This window comes from Tauraco erythrolophus, chromosome 1, assembly GCF_009769465.1.
Source record: "Tauraco erythrolophus isolate bTauEry1 chromosome 1, bTauEry1.pri, whole genome shotgun sequence".
NCBI lineage: Eukaryota > Metazoa > Chordata > Aves > Musophagiformes > Musophagidae > Tauraco > Tauraco erythrolophus.
This window is the reverse complement of record NC_141465.1, coordinates 117,218,712-117,242,164: the sequence shown is the minus strand read 5'-3', so window position 1 is coordinate 117,242,164 and position 23,453 is coordinate 117,218,712. Positions and strand designations below refer to the sequence as shown.

Here is a 23,453-nt window from a genome sequence, read left to right as displayed (position 1 = left end):
GTTCAGTCATGTTTGAGATGCCAATCTCAACATGAGTCTTCTATCTTCACACACTTAGAGCAGCAGACACCAATATTTGACAGAACACAGTCAAGAGTTTTGTAAAAATATCCTGGTATGGGAAATTTTCATAAGATACATGACAAAAGGCTCTCAGGTCAATAACTTTGCTTCTAGAAACTCATCTTAACCTAAAAAATGTACTTAACATAAGAAGATCATGCACTATTTTTGAAAAAAAAAATAAGGCTTACTGTGGAGAGGAAAAGTAAGGCCTTGTAGCTAAAAGACACAGGCAGGTTTTAAGGTCCAGCTATGAAAAGCTGCTGATGAACACCAAGAAGGACGACTTCTTCGGACCCTAGAACTCACATTAAACCTTTGTAATAGAACATGCAACTACTTTGTCAGACCTTTCACAGTAATGTCGACTGACACTAAGTAAAATCAGCAGCCCTATTGGGATCAATCATACACATAAATTGATACCAAGGAGTTAGTCACAAAATCAGCATATAAACTTGTTGATATCAGTACGCTTTTACACTTCAGCCCTGACATGAAGAAACAGAAGGAAAAGTGGTACAACAACCCTAATAACAATGAAGTAATTATTTGCCATTTTGTAGCTTTAACTTTGGTGTTGAATTATTACTATAAAAAAAACATTTCAGCTATGGACTCAAGATCCATGAATGTGCCTTATGATCTCTGCTTCTTGTTAATCTATCAACATGCCTAGAAGAATTATTATTCCTACTTGCATGTTCACAACTTATCATGTTCTTTTGAATTTTCAGCATGAAGAAATTCTTCTATACAGTTAGCAAGGAATTAGCAAATTTAAGACAAATCCCTGTCAAATAAAATACTCAATTTCAAATGTTAACTTACAGCATATATCATTAATGTAATCAATTGCCTGACACATCAACTATAAAAACACGTACTTAGATAATTCACCAAATCCTGTATTTGCAGGAGTCCAGATTGTAACAAAAATTCAGTTCTATATCACACAACTCATGTCCTAGACAGCTATTTACTATGTGAGCATGAACAAGTTATTGCAGGTAAGTTAGGTCAGCTATTCCATGGGTTTTGCCCAAAATACAACAGATAAAGGAATACCAACAGGCAGTTATGACAGAGTAGCTGAACCAGTGCTGGTTGATATTCCAGCCCACCTGAGAGCTTTGTTCTTGGATACTGAAGCCCTTTGCAGAACATAAAAATGATAACGTTATCTTCTCAGAGCTTCTCTTCCTCACTATGGGATTGCTCATTCTTCTGCTGAGTACCAGCCTGCTTCAGCCCCTTCCCTGAAGCCACCCATAACTACCCATTAATAGGGAGTTAAAATTGAGCAGCAAGAGAGGAGGGCTAAACTTTTACTACAGAAATATGCAGAGAAGCAATTAAGAACCTCTGAAGTCACCTGGTACCTGGAAAAACACCTTAAACCGGAAGAGAGTAAGAAAAATAGATGATATGCAATTATAGGGGGAAAAGAAAGCCATAAGACAAAGGATGTGCAGTAAAGTGTAATTTAAGCTTTGGAAAGATTTAGAAAAAACACCCCCCAAAAAAAACCCCAAAAAATAAAGGGAAACAAACAAAGAATAATACCCTATTGTAAAAGGATAATTCTTTACACAACTCAATAAAACTTTCCAAATGACTTCTACTGTAGGGTTCTTGTAAAATACTTCAGAACCACTAATACAAACAAACCTCAAGAAGGTCTGATTCATCTGAGTAATTTACTTTTAGAAAAACTGCTATGATGGCAACTATAGTATTAGACCTCCTAATTACTTTAGATACAAGCATTAAAAATGAGATTTCGTCACAATTCCAACTCCTTTTAATGTCAACTGTAATAAGATCTACACAAAAATACTGAGTACACCTAGTTTTCAAGTTACATATATAGTGTACATTTAATATAGTACAGATTCAACTCTTTTTACAAATACTAGAAACAAGATTTCTCAACTATTCGAGGTATATCATGTGCAATCTCCTTACACCTCAACTGATACCAGTAGTATAAGTATACAGAGAACTGCCACAATGATTCTTTTGGGGTTTTAAATGTATTTTTTTAAGCCCATCCTATAAAAACATTAAACTAACCATTTCGAAAAGGCACTTAAGAATGTGTCAGATGCAATTCCCTTCTTACAATGAAAATAAAAATACAAGTAGTTACAAAACTGAGGTTTTTTACTGACAAAACAATACTACTTTTTTTTTCCCCTCAGAAACAGGTCTTGCAACCGCAACAGCCCAAAAGAAAGAAGAGAAAATTAAGAATCCTAAGAAAATGAAAAGTCTTTTCTCCAAATGATGTAATATTCACAGTAACAAAACTGTCAAAAATTATAGTATGGAATAAATATGGCATGGAATATTTTAGAAAAGCAAAAAGCAAGATATCAATACAAATTTGATCAAAACCAAACAACAGATCATTTAGTTTTCTTCATGTATTTGTGGCCAGGAGATGCACATCCTAATAACACAGAACTATTCACTCACCTTTTAGCTAAGGAATGGCGGCCAAAATAATGCTAAAACACAGATCAAAAACATGCCTTATCATAAAAAAAAAAAGAACACTTACCCCATAGACTTACACTTGTACATTAAAATCAGCAACTTAATTAGCACTTATTTCTAAGTGGTGTGGGTAGACCAAAACGTAATTCACAGTGCTGTTGATTCTCACTTCTTTTCATTAACATAGAAACTGAATTCTCCTGTCTAGCAGACTTCATACTTGTCAAAATAGGCAAGATGTTTCTGTACCTCTTATCAAAACTCATTACTCTCTCCTAGAGTGGTTTATTTTACCTAGAAAGAATTTAATGAAATAAAAAATATTTCCAAAGGCCTCTCTGAGAGGCATAAGTCCTTTAAACCTTACACAAAATTGTAATTTACTGAAAGATACCTATATTTTAAAGATATAAAAGTGGTTAAAATTGCTAGTTTGGCACTCGAAACTATAATTTGGGGAATACTTTTGATTGCCTTTTCCTCAGAATAGTCTACTACTACAAATCAAAGACTAGTTGGAAGTTAACCTGCCAGCAAGGAGTTAAAGTAATAAAAGTCGCCTTTTCACCTTTCCATATTTGGTTAATCCATCAATTAGGATCTGTATGTAAGATCTAAAAGTTACACATCTCAAAGTAGTTAATTTTATTCTATTACATGCAGTAATATTAAATAATTTTAAGTATTAATCTTCTTCCAAAACGTAAGATTTCTGTGTCCTCCTGAGCACTGCAATCTAAATCCAGAGCTAACCCTTCTCTGAGCTGGGCATCGCACTAGATGATCCCAGAGATCTTTTCTAAACTACTCAAGAATTCTACAAACTGAATGACATCTCCACCAAGGACTTTCGAAAAAACTAAGCTCTGTTACCTCACACAAAATTACGTAAGTAAACACGTTACACTAGGTAACAACTAAAGTAAATGTAGCTATAAAACATGCAGCTTACAGGAAACTACATGGCCCTATTTTTAAATAGGAATTCTAATGAAAATAATTTTCATTAGGTTAAATAGCTGTCAACAGAACCAGAAAAACATTCTAACAGGGATAATGCAGATACTTAAAGCCAATTTCCTCTTTGGTGACTCAAGTCATGAACACAGTTTATGGAGATGACTCACTAAATTACATGATTAAAAAACTATACATTAAAAAAACTCAACACATCAGTAAAAACAGGAATACATATTGCATGAAACAATTGCAGATACATATATTCGAGTAAACGCAACAAGTTGGAAAAACGTTCCTAATAAAAAAAAATATAATTCTAGCTGTTTACAAAAAAAATATTTCCCTTTATTATTTATTATTAGTCTAATGCATTTCTTAAATATTTCCATCATTTCAATAACATTCTAAAGGAATCATAGAATGGTTGGGTTGGAAGAGACCTTTAAAGATCACCTAGTTCCAACCCACCTGCCATGGGCAGGGACCTCTTCCACTACAGCAGGTTGCTCAAAGCCTCATCCAACCTGGCCTTGAACACTTCCAGGGATGGGGCAGCCACAACTTCTCTAGGCAACCTGTGCCAGTGAAACACTTCTTCCTTAGATCCAATCTAAATCTACCCTCTTCCAGTTTAAAGCCATTGTCTGTTGTCCTATCAGTACATGCGCTGGTAAAAAAGTTCCTCTCCGGCTTGCCTGTGGGCCCTCTTTAGGTACTGGAAGGCTGCTAGAAGGTCTCTCCAGGCTGAAAAATCCCAACTCTCTCAGTGTGTCTTCACAGGAGAGGTGCTCCAGCCCTCAGATCATTTTATTGAAACACGGGAATTTATTTTAAAACTAATTAAGAGCAAAAGTATGGCAATGTATTGGAGAAAAACCTCCATGCACTACATGTTCTTTGCTTTTTGTTTTGGAAACAAACAAGAAAGGTCTTCAACTTCTGTGGGTCCTTCCTTCATTTTCCTTCTACATCTTTTGGAGAGCACTCAGTTGCTGAGGGTAGTCCTCAGCATCTAAACTCCACAAGAAAAAAAAAAACGCAGTTGAAACAAGCCAAAAAATAATTACTACCCTAAGCTGAAGTTATTGTTTAAATAAACACAAAAAATATTTTACCCCAAACAATGTTTTAAAATCATAAGTGTATTGTAATAAAAAATACCACTAAACTTCTATTAATGTGCAAGACAGCTAACAGTGTATTAAAAACATCAGTCTTAGAAAAGCCTCTCAGTGCATTACCTAACATACATTAACACTGGAAAAGACAGAAACGAATTGCAGTTTTGTGTGTGAGAGAGAGAACACACTCAACACTTCAACATTTAGAAGAAACTGTTTTCAAAAAGAAAGTTACATATTATCTTAAATTCACCTTTATTTTAACACCAGCTGTTTCTGATCTTTACAAAATGGAAGACAGTTTAAGATCTTCCCGTGTTCAGGTAAAACTAGCTTCTACCTTCCAAAACATGCAAGTTGTGGTTTTTTGGGGAGAGTACAGTGTCAAACAACTCTGATTTCTCCCAGTATGCTTGTTTTCTAAGTCATCTTCCTACAGCTGGATGAAAAACCAAATGGGGAAAAAAAGCTGGCTTCCTTTCAACACAAACCTCAGGTGATGTTTAAGTCAGGACTACACTGACAGTTTTGGAAAAGAAAGCAGTTTAATTGCACCAATATTACTCATATTGCAAAAACATTTAGAGGACAACTCAATAACCAGCAAAATCGCTAATAACTTCGAGTGAAAACTGTCTGCAGTAAAGAGTCACTCTCAGTAAACTGTTAAAATACTGACAAAACTTAATTACTTTGTTTTTTCCCAAATTTAAATTTGGGGTAGAAAGTAAACTAGATTAGGAAAACCATCCAAAATACTTGCAACTGTTAAACAAGGGAGACATTTTCTCACTCCTATGTCATAAGAAGGACAAAACACTGCTCTGAGCTACATGGAAAAAACACGGCAAACAAACAAGAAAAGACAAACAAAATTCAAAATTATGTGAAAAAAACGTGCATAATCATTACAGGTTTTCCTCTCAGAACAAGTCAACGAAAAAAATATTTAACTGAGCCCAAAAAGGTAGCAGTATAAACTTTTTGGTTTTTTTGAAAGACCTTCTAGCAGCCTTCCAGTACCTAAAGGGGTCATACAAGAAAGCTGGAGAGAGACTTTTGACAAAGGCATGTACTGACAGAACAAAGGGCAATGGCTTCAAACTGAAAGAAGGGAGATTTCGATTAGATCTAAGGAAGAAATTCTTCACTCAGAGTGGTGAGCCACTGGAACAGGTTGCCCAGACAAGTTGTGGGTGTCCCATCTCTGGAAGTGTTCAAGGCCAGGTTGGATGAGGCTTTGAGCAATCTAGTCTACGACGTGTCCCCGCCCACGGCAGGGGTGTTGGAACTAGATGTTCTTTAAGGTCCCTTCCAACCCAAACCATTCTATGATATTAACAGACACTTTATCATTAAGATAACTGAGAAAGCCGTCACTGATTTGGATGCAGAGGTATCTTCAATATTAAAAACTGGCCATCACTATTACAGAAGTTGTCTACATGACTACGGATTTTTCTGAATGTCTTCATCTAGTGACTTTAGACATTAAAGTTGAGAATTGCAGTCTTTTACAGAAAATATTGAAAAGTCTCAATAATTTGAATAAAAGCACAAATAAATATATTCTCAGAAAAAAACTTACATGCTTTTTAAGACCTTTTATCACATAAGCTACTGCAGCTTCATTTTACACAGAAGGCACACTTTCAGAATGCTGTATCATAGAATGGTTTAGGTTGAAAGGGACCTTAAAGATTATCTAGTTCTCCTATTTCTATTTGTTTCATTTTTTGAATGGCAGTAATGACATTAAAAACATAAATTAATTACAGTTCAAAAGCTGAACATAACACAAATATTTATAATTTGTAATCAATTTAAGGCACTTAACTGTTTACTTACCTGCAAAACTACTTTCTGAAAGCAATACCCGCCATATCTCCAAGTTCACAACTGATACATGTAATACAATCACATTACATTCACAACATATTCACATCGATGGAGGTATATTAGAGAATTTTATGCTGCAGCTTAGAGTTATTCTGGGTTTATTTTAGCTACAGAAATGTCATGAGAGTAAGTATCAAAACAAACATTCATGGAAGCATGGAGGATACCTTACTTTCATACAACAAGTTGTAAATTATTTACTTTAAGATGTACTTCACAGTTCACCCTGGTGGGTGTGGAGTTCAAGGGCTGTTTAACTGGTAATAAAGTCTGGGCTAACTGTACCATCATGTAGAAATACACTAAAATATTCAACTGAAAATCGTGTGTTATAAAACTATGCTGCATTTTAGAATTCCTAAATGTTAAATTTTCCTCGCACATGAAACAAATCTAGGTAAATATTTAAATAGAGTGAACACTGGACAGATTCAAAACAACAACTTTCCCGAACTGGAAAACTCAAGGATGAGATGAAGTGAAAGTCATCAATGTTTACTTAGAAGAAAAATTAACCAGCCAGGAATATACTTTCTAAGTGTTTATGTAAAATTCCAACTCCTCCTTAGCTGGAATGCTGAATAAAACACTGCAAAATCAACTTAAAACACCATAAAAGCAGCACTAATTATAGCCACAGTACACTAAGCATGACTCTTCCGCAGACTTTTGCATGAACAATTTTTCCTCACCAAGTAGATGTTTTATACACTGACTGAATTTGTAAACAAAAAAGTTTAATTGTAGTTGCTATCCCATAACTGATCTGAGTTACCAAGTGATTAGAACATGCAAATATATGCCAATATGAAGCTGGAAGCCAAAGTTTCAAAGCATAATTTCATTGCTACAACGAGGTCCTGTAGAAGAAATTTCTAACTCACATATGCAGCTTTTTATACACGTTACAAACGTTGCGTACAATCAGAATAGTTCAATTTTTAAGATTTCCTCAACAAAAAGTCTGGCCTGTCTACACATATAGCACTTAAACATACTAAACATGAACAAAGAAGCATCGATGAAACTTCCTGGCATGAAACCAGGCTCCATATTTTACAGCTCTCCATAGTTTTTCAGCTAGTACTTTTATACAACATGAAGGTCATTTACTGTGAGACAGGAGCACGATGAGATCAACTTGAATGAAGACACACACCTACCATTTGAACAAACATCGTTTGACTAAGGAAAACAATATATATTGTACCAGGCAATTCTAGTGTTTTAATTAAAAGTTTTAAGAAACTGTTCATCCGAAAAAATCCAAATGGATTAAGAAGAATTTTTCTACTTAAATTCCCCGACCCAAAACCACACACGGTAACTCTTAAGCTACAGTGCCTGCTTTCATCAAAATACATCTAACAAAAGCTACTATTTTATTTATGTACTATAGACCCAAAGGTCAGAACCATGTTAAGGACACAATGAGAATCACAATGAATAGGGACAAACAAAAATAGCTAGTTCTTACCTAAAGAACATAAAAGTTCCCCTACAGATAAACAAATGTTTAATAATTCAGAAAGGGCAGGTGGAACAAACGCACAGACTCCATAAGTAAAAAAAAAAAAATTAAATATTATTTAAAACTGCATTATATACAGAAGAGAAACAAAACCTGAAAAACCTAATTTTGACATCATTTTGTCTTTTCAGACCATAGAATTATTTCGGTTAGAAAAGATCTTGAAGATCAAGTCCAACCATTAACCCAACACTGCCAAGACCACCACTAAACCATGTCCCTAAGCACCACATCTACACGTCTGTTAAATACCTCCAGGGATGGTGACTCAACTGCTTCCCTGAGAGGCCTGTTCCCATGTTTGACAACAAGTGAATAAATTTTTCCTAATATCCAATCTAAACCTCCCCTGGCACAACTTGAGGCCATTTCCTCTTGTCCTATCACTTGCTGCTTGCAGGAAGAAACTGACATCCACCTCCCTACAACCTACTTTAGGGAGTTGTAGAGAGCAATAAGGTCTCCCCTCAGCCTCCTTTTCTCCAGGCTAAACAACAACAGTTCCCTCAGCTGCTCTTCGTAAGACTTGTGCTCTAAACCCTTCACCAGCTTCATTGCCCTTCTTTGGACACACTCCAGCACCTCAAGGTCTTTCTTGTAGTGAGAGGACCAAAACTGAACACAGTACTTGATGAGTGGCCTCAACAGTGCCAAGTACAGGGGGACAATCACTTCCCTAGTCCTGCTGGCCACACTATTGCTGATACAAGCCAGGATGCTATTGGCCTTCTTGGTCACCTGGGCACACTGCTGGTTCATATTCAGCCAGCTACTGACCAACACCCCCAGATCCTTTGCCACTGGGCAGCCTTCCAGCCACTCTTCCCCAAGCCTGTAATGTTGCATGGGTTGTTCTGACCCAAGTGCAGGACCCAACACTTGGCCTTGTTGAATCTCATACAACTGGCCTCGGCCCATCGATCCAGTCTGTCCAGATCCTGCTGAAGATCTTTCCTATCCTCAAGTAGATCAATGCTCCTACCCAACTTGGTACTATCTGCGAACTTTATGAGGTTGCACTCGATCCTCTTGTCCAGGCCACTGATAAAGAGATTAAACAGAACTGGCCCCAGTACTGAGTCCTGGGGAACACCACTCGTGACTGCTCGCCAACTGGATTTAACTCCATTCACCACAACTCTTTGGGCCTTGCCATCCAGCCTGTTTTTTACCCAGAGAAGAGTATGCCTGTCCAAGCCATGAGCAGCCAGTTTCTCCAGGAGAATGCTGTAGGAATCCGTGTCAAAGGCTTTACTAAAGTCTAGGTAGACAGCACCCACAGCCTTTCCCTCATCCACTAAGTGGATCACCTTGTCATAGAAGCAGATCAGGTTAGTCAAGCAGGACCTGCCTTTTCTAAACCCATGCTGACTAGGCCTGATCAGCTGGTTGTCCTGTACATGCAACACGATGGCACTCAAAATGATCTGCTCCATAATCTTCTCCAATGCCACAGTCGGACTGATAGGCCTGTAGTTCCCCAGATCCTCCTTCCAGCCCTTCCTGTAGATGAGAGTCACATTTGCTAACCATCTTTTGTATTAATACACTTAGAAAAGACTCTTACTAGCTAACCTGCCACAAGTATATCAACAAAACTGCATTCAGCAACGCTAGTAAAAGCTGTGTGCTTCAAGTCATGTATAATCAAAACTAATACAAATACTCTTTCATCCTACACAACGCTAAGCCTAAATTATTGAGTCATTAGCCACCCTAGGAAACCATAATGTTCAGGAAAAAATCTTTAAATGGTAAACCTTAAATAAATTTAATTGACTCTTTAAACATTATTTTCTATTAACCAAGATATTAAACTCTCCATCTGAACAGTTACAAAAATATTTTAATTAAAAAATAGCATCTAGCCTGGTATCAAGACAGGCAGTCTCACTAAGACAAGTTACTTTCTATGTCTCGGCTTACTGCAGTGGAAAATTTTAATCATGGCAATGCTACTGAAGCAAAACATTAGAGGCTATGCAAAAGGTCAGAGGCTTACTGCTCATACTAAGGAAAAAAATACTCCGAAGGCATTGCCTCTTGAGAGAGAAGCCAGATCTATAAATAAGCTTTCCTCACTCTAAGCAATAAATTAACATGTTTCCTCACATCAAAAATATTATTTCTACACTTGCTTATTGCTTCTTAGGTGTTTTATTTTCTTTAAACACAGACCTTTTGAATAAAGACAAACTTTTCTAAGCAGAGGAACTTATTTTGGCTGCAAGTCTCAATGCCACCAAGTAAGATCTCAGGATTTAGACAGGTGGATGAGTCCAAAATAGGTACCAAGTAGAAAACTGAAACTTAAATTTCTTCTTAGTCTGGGTAAATACGTGTACAAACTCCAAGTCAAACTTAACTCCAGTAGCTGAGGAAAAAAAAATGAAAATTATTAAGGCAAATATTAATTTTAGCATCTTCAAAATATGTAGGGCATCAAACAATTACATTAACAAAGGTTTTTTCTAAATTATTTATAAAAGCCTCATTCTTACTTGCCAGAAGATGCAAAACTGAAGAACCTGGCATTTGAGGAACAATAGGTAAACAGATTTTTTTAAACTTGTAAGCAGTAACAATTTTCAGAAATTATACAGAATTTCAGAATAATTATAAGCATATAGACTTATTAAATCTGCTTTTTAATAGATTTTTCATTTTTTATCTCTATAATCCATGAAATATTAGAAGCTAAGTATGCAAATAGAGTATTCTATAATCAAGCACACCAGATGCATTTGAAGTCCTTCCATTAATAACTGAACAAAAATGGCATCTAAATCTGAGGCCTGAGGAAACACCAAGACTGACAAAGACTCATAATTTTGCCATTGCATATGAAGACACTTCAGAAAAGTGTTCTTTTAGTTTCTGGATCCTTTAGTCTTACTGAAAGAAAATTAAGTTATAAATAAAACCAGACAATCTGAAAAACATGGACAAAATATTCCTTATCAATTACTGTAGAACAAATCTGGGAATGCTTACAAGTAGTACTGCAACATCTAAATTCATACTGGAGATTTATGCACTTCTGGCAGCACATTAGGGACAAAAATTACATGAATAGTCACTTGTTCTGTTTTCAAGTTCACACGAATTAAGTATTAGTAGGTTCTAAAGCATTTTATGCAAACAGAAGATGATGGCAACAGAATAAAAGATTTTAGTCTCCTGAACATCTGTAACATAACCAACACAAATAAAACTTATCACATTACCCTAAATATTCACAGTTCACACACACTGAAATACAAAGTTATAAGTTAAATGTAATATTGTAATGATTATTTGCGCCATTACTGAAAAATTACCTTAGTAGCATCCTTGATACACATAAAAACATTATCTAGAAAGCCAATTATGAACCATACTCAAATGGTCAGGAAATAAATACTTACAACTAAGAAGTATCTTATTCCACAAATAGCTTTGGTTTATGTATACAAACACATAACATGCTACAAAAAGATGGCTGAAGTTCTGCATTGATTTTTATCCTTTTCACACTAAAGTAGATGAGACAGTTAAAATAGTTTTGATACCTGGCACTAAATTAAAGGCTGAAAATAATTTATTTAGTTTCTGAAAATAATACAATGTGAATATTTTAAGGCCAGTTAAGGAATTATTATTCTTGCCTAAAGCACCAAATTTAGTATCTAAAACACTATTTAAGGAACAGAAGAAATGCAAGATCTAAGCATCTATCTACTGATTATGTATCACTGCAATCCTGCAAAAATAAAAAATAATTAGTGCTACTGCCAGAACTAAGACCACCTACAGAAACACAAACTGTGTATTTATAAACTGCTTGCTCAAAGGCCTAGCCTATGCTACTTTATGCGTATGAAGAAACTTGATCACGGAAGTAGAACCACTGCAAGAAAGCAGGAATGTTCTGTCAGGTTGGTTTTTGGTTTTTTTAGTTCTATATAAAACAACCTGCCTGTCTCCAAGCTAGTTTTACCTTAAAAGGCTTTTATGGTGTAAAACATTAACTACTTACTTCTTCCATGAGCATGTATGCTGGATTGCAATAAGGAGGTAATTCATCTCTCCCAAACTCTACAAAAGAGCTTTTATAAAGCAGCTTAGCTTTACAGCAGTTTGTTAAGAAACAGAGACTATATTCATACAACCTCACAAAACTTCACCACCATCGGCTTCATTAAGTTCACTAGGCTGTCGAGATAAAACAACCAAAATTTATTATTAGTAGAAAGCAGATCAAATTTGAAAATATCTTGGAAATTTTTATTAATTTATTATCGGATATCTGCCTTAGCTTAGTCGAGTTTTGAGTAAGGTAGGAAACAATTCTGCATTCCGTGAAAATTCACACTTCTTACATAACTGGGCTTTTGAGCATAATGGAATCAGAAAATAAAAAAAGCAGTTCTATTCACTTAAGAGCCAAGAAGTATAAAAAAACTATTCCTATATTACAGAAATTCAAGGAAATCTAACTGATAGTCGTCTTTCAAAAATGCCTACTACTTAACTTGCAAGTGAATGTAGAAGTTAGGGATAAGATAAAGCTCACTAGGCTCAAAATAATGAAGAAATGGGAAGCTACATTTATAAACTGTTCCAAAGAAAGACAAAACTCTTAGAACAACGACTAAAATTTTTATTTTCAGTCAAGTTTCTGGCATTCCTGAAGCTATGGACTTTGTTGTTGTTTTGGGATGTGCTTTTTTACTCTCTTGCTCTCATCTGTCTTACAGCTTTTGACCCAAGACCACTGCAATCTTCGCTTTGAGGCAATCTCCGCTGCTTTAGCAGCTGCCACTTCGTGCTGATGCTTACAAAACATACTTGAGCAGAAGAGCTTCTGTGTAAGAAAAACTAAAGGAAAGCAAAACATCTAGAAATAACTCTTTAAAAGACTAAGAGATAAAAAAGTAAAGTATTTAATATACAGTCTTACATGAAAAAACAGTCAGCACTGAGAAGTTGAAATTGATGAACTCACACGAACCAGTTCCTTAAGTATGCAAGTTACACTTGAAAAAGGGGGAGTTTGCTTAGAGAAGAGGACAAGGACATGCAAAAATCTGAACTCCCTCTCTAAACCATCAGTAAGAGGAGTTGTAAGCCATAGGCCAGTATGACAGCTATTGTTTCATTAAGTACAATACCAACATGACACTATTTTGCAGTGTTACCACAGAACTAAATCTGTGCACCATAAAGCTAAGACTACAACTCCTGCATATTTTGGTCTCTTTTGTAGACACACAAAAACTATTTTAACACACTAAATCCAAATCACTCTTTTCACTCTTCTAAGTTGGTGACATGAATAAAAGTAGTTCCTGGAACTGGAAGTACTTGGTAAAAAGGCTCTGATGGAGACGCAACATAACAATGTAAATCTACGTGAGCCATTCATAATAGGATAGTAACCATTGCGCACTTTGAATACTTAACGTATTACTAGCTCTTAGAAGTACTATATTTAAAAAAAAAAAAATATTTGTGCTGCTGAAAAATAAAACATGGCTTAAAGTCACCATCAGTAAGCTCCTCTTTTAGGAAAAAATATGTAAGCAAAACAAAAACTACCAAAATATTACAAGAAAATAAATTTCCTGATTAAGCTATCATGAAATCAGAATGCACATACATTGAGCTGTCACAGCAGATTTTAACTGACTTTTACAAAGCAAGGGAAAAACCCTAACCAATACAACAGTGTTTATCAATAATGTGGCTACTAGAGATCATACAACTAGATTAATGAATTGTTTAGGCATCACTAGGCTGCCCTTTATCTTAATAATCAATAAAATCAAATTTTTATTGCACATCACCATGAATAAGAATGCTTCAGGAAGACAAATCCCCACATAGAAAATATTTTTATCATCTGTAACTAAACCGAGTATCTGGTAACTGCATTAAACTTGATTACAAGATGTTTTTCAAAAGTAGTCATACTGAAAAAAAATCAAAAGTTTAACAAGTTACAGAAAAGATACAGAAAGAAGCTTTAAACAGGAAAGCCTAATTTTGCAGCCTCACATGAGAGGTTCCAATTCTGATTGTCATTGCACTTACCCTTTATATCCTTCTTTTATAGTGAACAGTAAAAAGGGATAGGATATAAGTGAAGGAAGCTTACTTTTCAAAGCTTTTAAGAAACAAAAACAAGGATTAGAAACAATTATTATTTTCCTTCTAAATACATGGTTGGTAGAAAACTTCAATGTATTACAAGGATTATGCCAAGAGAGTTTATTTATCAAGACTTGCTATGGTAAAAAACTACCCATCAGTATCATAAAATGCAATTTTCACTAGGAGGCAACTTTTAAACTCTTAAAACAGAGAGTAGCTTTTTTTCAGTGTATGTACAATGGTAATCTGAGACTAGAAGTAATTAGCAGATGGAGTCTGTACACAGTAGACAAGCAATAGCAGGAATAAATAAAAAAAATTTAGTTGTATAGGAAATTCTACTAAATTGAAAAAATATTTGATGTATCATTTTGCAATCTCCAGAAATGGTTTACAATTTTTTTCTGCTGCAAAATGCAAAGGCTTTTTCAAATTCCCATGCACGCTACACGACTTAAGTACAGATATCTAAAGACATGTTCTAACGAACACCTATAAATGATAGGCCATGCTTAGAGTTACATAGCTGTCCTTATTAGAAACAATGGCTAAAGAAAGTAAATACATATATCACTTCCAATTTTGTTTCAATTCTTCCTCTTTTAAGGGCATTAGAAGTGAAATAAGTCAACACATGACTACAATAATAAAGAGTAGTCTGAAGACCAGAGAAGACATTTTTTTTAAATGATCGTATATGCCACTTCAACTTCACATGATATTAAAAACCACACCTGTTCTGTATATTCCTTCATGTAACACTTTCGGTAGGCTTGTCACTGCACAGCTACATCTATATATTCTTGCAGTGTATTAATCAATTCCAGATGAACACATGATTCCAGTAAGGCAACTCAGTGGGAAAGCTATATACTCTTCCAAAGCATACTTCCATCTTTACCTTTCCCCTAAAAAACCTTCATCATACAAAAGTCTCCAAAATTATGCATAGTGATTGAAGTGCTTTTCATTTGAACCATTCCTCTTCTCTCCTTACGCTACTTTTTTGCCATGTCCAGCACATCAACTTGAACAGTTTCTATTCACACAGAGTTCAGAATTCAAAGATGTGGATAAGCACGAGGATGGCCAAACTGTGGCAAGCAATTCAAGCACAGAGGGTAAGTAACATTATCTCAACACAGTTGCAAGAAGAAAACCAGCAGTGGTTCCTGTGGCCAACATTATCTAGTTTTACCAGCACCCCAAGCTGCAGGGTATAGGCCACAATCTCCAAACAGCAATGCAATCCCAGGGAGCTGCTGCTATCTCAAGCCTGTGGGCTGGCTCCCCAGCTTCCCCCTCCTGCAGCTCTCTGCAGTGAGTAGCATGGGTCTCACAGACCAGCCCCAGGAGATTTTGACAGGTAGTTTACCGGGTCAGAAAGTCAGGCCACTCCAAAGAGGCTACATGAAGATATGAGGTGAACTTAAATTTCATATTTGGCACTACAGAAGTCACAATCAGTAAGTGTTATTTCTAAATTATATCAGACAATTGTTATATGCTATTACACAAAGTATGTTTAATAGTATGTGGGAATACACTAAAGGACATGAAGTTTTGAATTCTTGATCTTCATCACCTCAAAGAAAAGACATGCTGAAAGTAGCTTTCTTCTACAGTGAGAGCTCATACAGAAATAAATGATGGATTGTTTTTTTGCTGCAAGTTACTCAAAACACAATCAGCAAAATCAGCTGATAGCTGTTAGTAGCATCAAAGGAACAATTTTGTGTCCTCCCCATCTTTACTAAAAACACTAAGGGGCAGAGGATGGGGAAAAAAGATGCCCTGCTATGAATAGGAAACTTTTTTTCTAACTTCTCTTAGGAATGTCTCAACATACATAATACATAGTCTTCTCAAACCTACAGAAAATGTAAAATAGGTATTTCTTCTACAAAACAAAAAATCAGAAACTAGAAGAGAAACCAGCAGTTTATTTTTGATTTATGTACCAAGTTGTACCTGTAAAGGGGAGCAAAATTCCTTCCCACAGACTAGAGTTGTTATAAAAATGTAAAAGAGCATTTTGTGGATCACTTATTGCTTGCTCACTAAGAATAGCTGTAACAGTAACAGGTATCCTTCTCACGTGAAACTAAAGCATTCACAGTACAGGTTGTGTTCATTTAACTGCTTCAGGGAAAAAAAAAAATCATACCCTTGATCAAAACAGATCATCATGAAAATTTAGAAGCTGACTCCTCTGATATCACCATTTTGCTAGTCCTGCAGGATGAGTCTTCAGAGGCAGAACACACCTAAATTACTAATATAAATAATGTAGAAATTATAGCAGAGGACAATTTTTTTTTCAACTTCGTAATCTTTTGGTCTCCTTCAGTAAATATTTTAAGGTTTTCCTCATCTAGTTTTACAGTATGGTCAAAGGGGAGTGTGATTTTAGGCTTCACAGAATTTAACACTTTCCATTTTGTTTCTTAAGTATATTATTCTTAATAAGTTAAGCATAAATTAAAACAAGCAATTCAAACAAGTTTAACAGCCTGAACTGGTTTAAAATTCAAACCTTCAGTCAAGCTAGGGCACCTCCTCATGGAAACATAATTTATTCCCATTACCTCTCACCTAGAAAAATTCTATTCTCTTATTGGAAAAATTAATTTCCCAAATAAAAAAGGCAAATATTATCTGATCACCTTCACTTAACTGAAACGTTACCAGCTTGTAGGAAAAATAATCGTGATGCCATCATACAAGAGAATAACTACACTACTGATTTTGTACCACTCCACTCTTGAGAACAATGGAATACTGAAGGAAAAAGAGTAAACAAGAAGGCAGCTCAATAGCTAGTATATAACAATATTACAATAAAAAAAATATTTTACAATTTGGACTTTCGTCATAGACTTTTACTTACATTGTCCATGAAATTTGGCTTAAATCCTCCCTCCTGCTGTCGTCGTAATTCCTCCTGTTCCCTCTGGCGTAGCATCTCTTCTTCACGACGTCTATGTTCTTCTTCATGTCTAGAATATTTTTTCAAAAACTATGTCAACTTAGACTCCTGACTTGTTCATGTCTGTATTCAGTCTCAGGACATAATATCAAGCATATAAACAAAACTAGTCATTATTTAATTTTTTATCTAGTGTAAGGCACTAAGCAACTCCACCTGAATGGTTTGAATATTACCAAAGTGGTGAGGTTTTTTTTAAACTAGAATCCAGGTAATTACAATACCAGTACATGCTATACCTGTTCTTCTGGCTAGATATTGGTAAGCAGGTTAAAATACTAGAGTTTTTAACAAGTCACTATGGATTAAAACATTTCAATATTGACAAAAGACACATTTTTAACTCTGCGAGGTGTCTGTGTTTTGTTCCTTTTTTCCTCATCTACATTTCCTGTGATATTTAACATTAAAAGCATAAACTCAATTAACATGATGATACTATGTCTATTTTCTTAAATTTTAGCAGGCATGAAAACAAATATTTGTATGAATCAGATCTTAAAGGAATAACTGTTTGCAACATACCAGAATACCAAGTGGAAATACCCTAAAAACCTCATGCCAGACTATAAATTTCCAATGATACTATTCCACATGCAGATCACCTGCCCATAAATCTTAGAAACGTGTTCGTATCTATTACAGCTTTATCACAGCTATGCTTAAGTCCCAAGATTAAAATAAATGATAGGAAACAAAAATATAAGACATCTCTACACTATTTAGAAAGTTCAGAAATCTACAACAGAACTAGTAGAGCTGAAATAAATGAGTCAAAAAATATCTAAAACCATTCTTTGTTATTAGCAAACATGATCACTCTCCTGTTCAAGAACATGAACAGAAACATCACACATTATGCTTTTGAAAAGCAACATTTTTTGATATCAAAAGCAAGCTCTATAAATCAGAGTATCTAAATTCACACAGGCCTACAGAAGGTGCATGCCACACTTTTGCAGAGTAGAACACAAAGTACCTCAATTGTATCTGCTTGCGTTTTTGAAGTTCTTGATTTCGAAGTTCTTCCAAACGCCTCAATTCTTCTTGGCGTCGCATGAGATCTAACAGGGTTAAAAATGTAATGAAGATAAAAGTTACCAATCAACAATGTGGCAACACAAAAAATTGCTACTACTGTCAGATCACAGTTCAAACATTCCATTTTTTAAGAAATTTCTCAAGACATTTAATGAGTTTCTTCCCACAAAGCTAGGTCTGGTATATGAAAAAACACCCTGGATCCACAGCTCACAGAAACATGGAGAAGTGCAGGACTGGCAAAGCCTCCAAAGCAGGTTATGGAAACAAAAAACTGAAGTCCTCAAAGAAAGAAAAGGAGAAAAGACACTCAATCACTTCAATCACATCCTGGTTTTACATCTACAGCAAGGCATCAATTTTCTCTCAATGCCATGTACTGCTGAAGTCACACTATCAAGAAAACTAGTACAACACATATAGACTTACACCCTCCACTACCTACTGCAGATCTCTGCATGGCACACACCAGAAAAAAGCCATAAGAACTTCAGGTGCATGTAATCTGAGCCTCAACAGAGATTTATCACATGACTCTGCTTATAGTGACTTACAAGTGACAGATCGTTAACACTACCAGGAAAGGAACAGCCATATCCTCTTGAAATGCTCTTAAAAAACAGGACTCGACTCAGAGTAATAACTTTTGCTGTACTAGTTTGACCAGTCACATGACCGATTCTGCCTGGAAATTCGTGCTTTCTTCAATGAATATCAATTTTACCTTTTGTTAGAAAGCAGTTGTTTGCCTTTTCTATCTTCATAGGATATTGGCCACATGACATTATTTATAGACACCATGAGAAACATTCCACTACACCGCCCATTATATGCATTTTATGTTTTCGGACAACTACTCCACATATTTCTCTATGCATTTCTTCACTATTCTAACTAAAGCATCTTTTTAGCTATGCAAATCACTTTCCTCAAACTTGCTTCAGTATATATTGTTACAATTTAACCTTTAATATTCAAAAATAACTACAATGATCAGTACATTTCACCAAAATACTACGTATGTTTTCTTCTCTAACAAAGATAACTGGATTTTTCATCTCCAGCATCCTTATGGACACTGGAAGTCCTTTCTCAAGCCCATTTTGCAGGCTTGCTTTTCCAATCTCTCCTGCAAAATTAACTCAATTGATGCTTCAATACAATATGATTATATTGAAGACCAACTCAAATCACAAAGTCTGAGGGCTGCTTTTTTCCAACCATGCTTGCCACAGCAGGCTTGGCCACTGCTATCCTGATACTCAGGGACTGCCACAGGCAAACTTTTTTTTTTTAAATAACCTTTAGATTATTTCAGAGTACAAGTGCACTTTTTTCTTTTAAAAATAATCTTTATGTTGTTTCAGAGTATTTCTGAGATCAAGAACTGACCCATTCTATGCTCAATATTTTCCACTGTGGGAAAAGATGTTTCCTTGTCAGTTATTTGTTCTTTCAAATTTATGCTGCATTTCTGTTTTCTTGTGTTAACATGCTGACACAGGATTTCCTACTTTCTCTACTATTAACTGCTACAAATTTATCGTTTACTCCCCTTTATTCTTAAAGCGTACAATCCTACTTTTCCCAGTATCATCTTCATTTTTTTCCACAGCATAATTCCAATTATTGCCTTTCCTGAAATTGTTAGTGTTTTAAAGTTCAATGTAACAATTAATGATCCAGTACCATTTGACAATGGCAGAATCTTGGCACAAAGCCTTACTAGCCAGACGAAAAGACAGAGCTAGAGGTAGGGGCTGTGCATGGAGCCATTCATATTAAAAGATCTACAATGATGATAAATCTGGACTGACAAATGTTGGACACAGGCCCTTTCTCTGAATAGAAAAAAATCTGCACTAAAAGAGCTGTGAAAGAAAAAAAGACAGAAAGCATTATTATTAACTTCTGTACTTTCTTCTGCTTAAAAAAGGCCAAGGTCTTCATTCTATCCTCAATCTTCTGCAGAGCAGAGGGCAGAAGGTACAAGTGTACTCTCACCTCAGAAGTTAATCCTACATGCAGGAATACCAAGTCGAAAAAGATTTTAAATTGTTTTAGCTGCTGATTTTTCAGGTTCTGAAAACGGAAAACAAACGCCCAGCTTCCACATAACTGACAAAGAATGAAGCTTCTAGTTAGATTCGGTCACATTTTCCAGTAGTTTCATAAACTATTTGACCACCACTACGAGAGAATATTTACAAAATTTTAAGCATAGCATCAATATGTAGATCAGAAATATCATGCCAATCTACTTACATATGGAAACACATATTCTGCTTTACAAATTACTTCTGACTCAATCTGTCAAAACATGACACTTAAAAGTGAAAAATTACACATATCAGAAGAATGAAGTCTACCTTCAGCATTAATGCCACACCATGGAAACCTGAGGATTTAAGCCAACATGTTTTAGTACAAGTCTTACCAGCTCTTATAAAGCAATTCCTATAAAACCTTCACCTGCAAGAGTATACGGACTCTGGTAAGCTCACCTATCCTATCTTCTTTTTAGCTCCTGACAATTAATATACTGTAGTTCATATTTCAGAATAACTGTTTCAATACACATTTAAATCTGTAGTTTGTGCATCGGGTATACAAAAATATTAATTCTAGGCTCGGATGCCTCAAAGGTTTCATTGTGTCCTTCTTAAAAACTCTTGTGATGCAATCTCATTAATATAATTAATATTCTTGGCATGGTCTGAACTTATATGCAGAGACACTATTCAGATCAGCAAGATTTAGAAGCAGCTAATGTCTGAAAATAAAGAGAAAAAAACATCTTATTTTCATACACTGAAGCTAGAGAGTTGACAAGATTAAAACAGAAGGAATGTTTACTCACCCCTACAGTTTGGCAGATTAAACATCTGCAGGTGAATAAACAGAAATCTAATCATCTAAACAAAATCCCAAGTTACTCGATACTAAAGAGAAATACTCTGTTAACCAAACAGGGAAGTAAAAACCCTCTCCCCATACTAACAAAAAGCATGTTTCCTCACTGGAATTAGTACCAAAAGCATTCATATTCTAGCAGCTCAGTATCAGAGGGAGTAATTCTTTTCCATATAAAAGTGGAGCTTAATAGATATTCAAAAAATGAATATTTTTTCCTTCACAGTGTCCTTAAAAGAAACCCTAATATCCACAAAACATACTTAAGCAGTTCTCCCATGTCTTACCATCAAGACCTTTTCCATCTTAATAAAAGGGCCACTGTCCTCTTGTCTCAGTTTAAAACATGATTAAGGCATGATAATTTAGGAAAAAGTAATCCCTAACCTCACTGTCAAGCAAAAAGTAATCCCTAACCTCACTGTCAAGCAAAAAGAAATCCCTAACCTCACTGCCAAGCAAAAAGAAATCCCTAACCTCACTGCCAAGCAAAAAGAAATCCCTAACCTCACTGTCAAGCAAAAAGAAATCCCTAACCTCACTGTCAAGTACAGGCAACAGGTGAGTAAATTCTAAAAAAAAAATATAAAGTGTGTAAGTTCTAGAAGTGGATCTTTAGCACTGCCAAATACTAACATTTAGTCGTCAATGATAAATTTATTCAACCTGTATTTTCAGCACTGAACCATCTTTACCAATATCGAAGTCACACATATACACAAAATTAAAAATGCGTCTAATTGAAAAGGTGGGGCTGTACTGTGTATTATATGCATTGTTATATGACATTAATATTCACATTCCTCACCTCTATGAGATGCCCAAGCTTGCATGCAAACCAAATGCTTTATGTTTTGCTTGGAAAATAAGCCAAGAAACAACTTGACATTTGTCATTTCAGGTGTTGTAATAACTATTTGACATCTCAAACAGTTTTTACTGTATTATGCTCTGTATTTCAGTACAAGAACTTACATAAAACAGTATGGTTTCACACTAAAACCCAACATGTCTATTTAGAAAAAAACAGCTAAGTAATTTTTTTCCTAATGACAACTTTCAGTTGCAGTAGATTTAAGAATACTATATATAAAAAAAAAAATGAAACATGCTCCTTTTAATCTCTTTTCCAGTTACAAAAAGCATTTAGGTGCATTAATTTGACAAACTCTAATCCAGCTCATACAGGTATTTTCAACATGTCATTCAAGTCAGCAGAAAAAATTAAGATAAACCAGTCTCACACAGGGAAGTCATCAAAAACGTCCTTTCTTAAGAGTAAGCATTAAGTAAAGCCAAATAACTGCAGCAGACAGCTTGTGTTACCTGGGTTTAAATTTTGAAATATATCCGCTACTTAGAATTTCAAGACGTTCAAATCCGTTTAAAATGACGCAGCACTCTTATTCAGTCTACCAAGCTAGTCATTGTACTGTCTTACAATCTAACACTCTTAGTGATAAGAATCTTTTTAGGCAGTCATGATGTCCCTTAAAAATTAAGATTTTTTAAAAAATTAACACTTCAGTGTTTCGTTCATGCACAAACCTTGAGATCCTTTGCGACGAATTTCCAATATATTTAAACTTTATCAACTCAAGTCTTGCAATTAGGCAGTCATACAGAGGGAACTAAAATCAAGCCGTAGTTCAGTAGTTCCGAACTGGAAAGCAGTTGTGATTTCATGCACTCAGCATTTTGGGCAAAACGTGGTTTAGGGGGAAGGCTAACAACCAAGAAGTGCCAGATACTCACTCTGCTACTGTCCTCTCTGCCCAAGAAACACAAGTTCCACCCAGCTCCATTCTTAAAGACAGGGCTTGAAAGCAATTGCTAGAGGACTTTTCCCCCCACAACAATAGCAGAAGACAAGATGTCCAAACAATTACGGAAGAGGGATATATGATCCTAAAATTTCAAGAATGACTGAAATTCATCGCAACTGTGAGTTATTTTGAGTTGTTACATACATATAATACTATGCACACATCAGACTTCTCAGCTGGGTTTCAAAGGGGCGGGGAAGTAAAATTTAGCTACTGGAACATTTAAAATCATTCTAGAGGTGCAAAAATCATCTGAAAGAATTACGACCTACCATTTCTTACTTTTTCTTGCACATAAGCCACAAACAATACTTAGTCCTATCTAGTACTATAAGCAACACCAAAAATGGAAAATAATTTTACTCCTGAGTATGGACCTATCATTCAATTTATTTACAAAAACTATTCACTAGACAAATTTAAAAAGTGAAGAAAACAGACCTAGACAATCACCCCTTTCTCAGTTTCTTAAT

At 35.3% G+C, this 23,453-nt stretch overlaps 1 protein-coding gene across 8 annotated transcripts in view; it reads right to left on the bottom strand.

The window, feature by feature from the left end:
- Positions 1-23,453, bottom strand: part of PSPC1 (paraspeckle component 1) — a 65,534-nt gene that overhangs the window by 35,221 nt on the left and 6,860 nt on the right. For 7 of the 8 annotated variants that reach the window (XR_015222594.1, XR_015222592.1, XR_015222593.1 and 4 more), the window contains exons 5-6: positions 18,180-18,264; positions 17,102-17,210 (exon numbers count right to left, since the gene is read on the bottom strand). Coding sequence is in view for 4 of the 8 variants with exons in the window: in XM_086621585.1 (XP_086477711.1) it covers positions 17,102-17,210; positions 18,180-18,264 (194 nt within the window). In the remaining 4 variants the exon portion in view is untranslated. Of the gene's footprint in view, positions 1-8,116; positions 10,451-17,101; positions 17,211-18,179; positions 18,265-23,453 lie in introns of those variants that run through there. The other variant, XM_086621606.1, reaches the window with a different exon arrangement.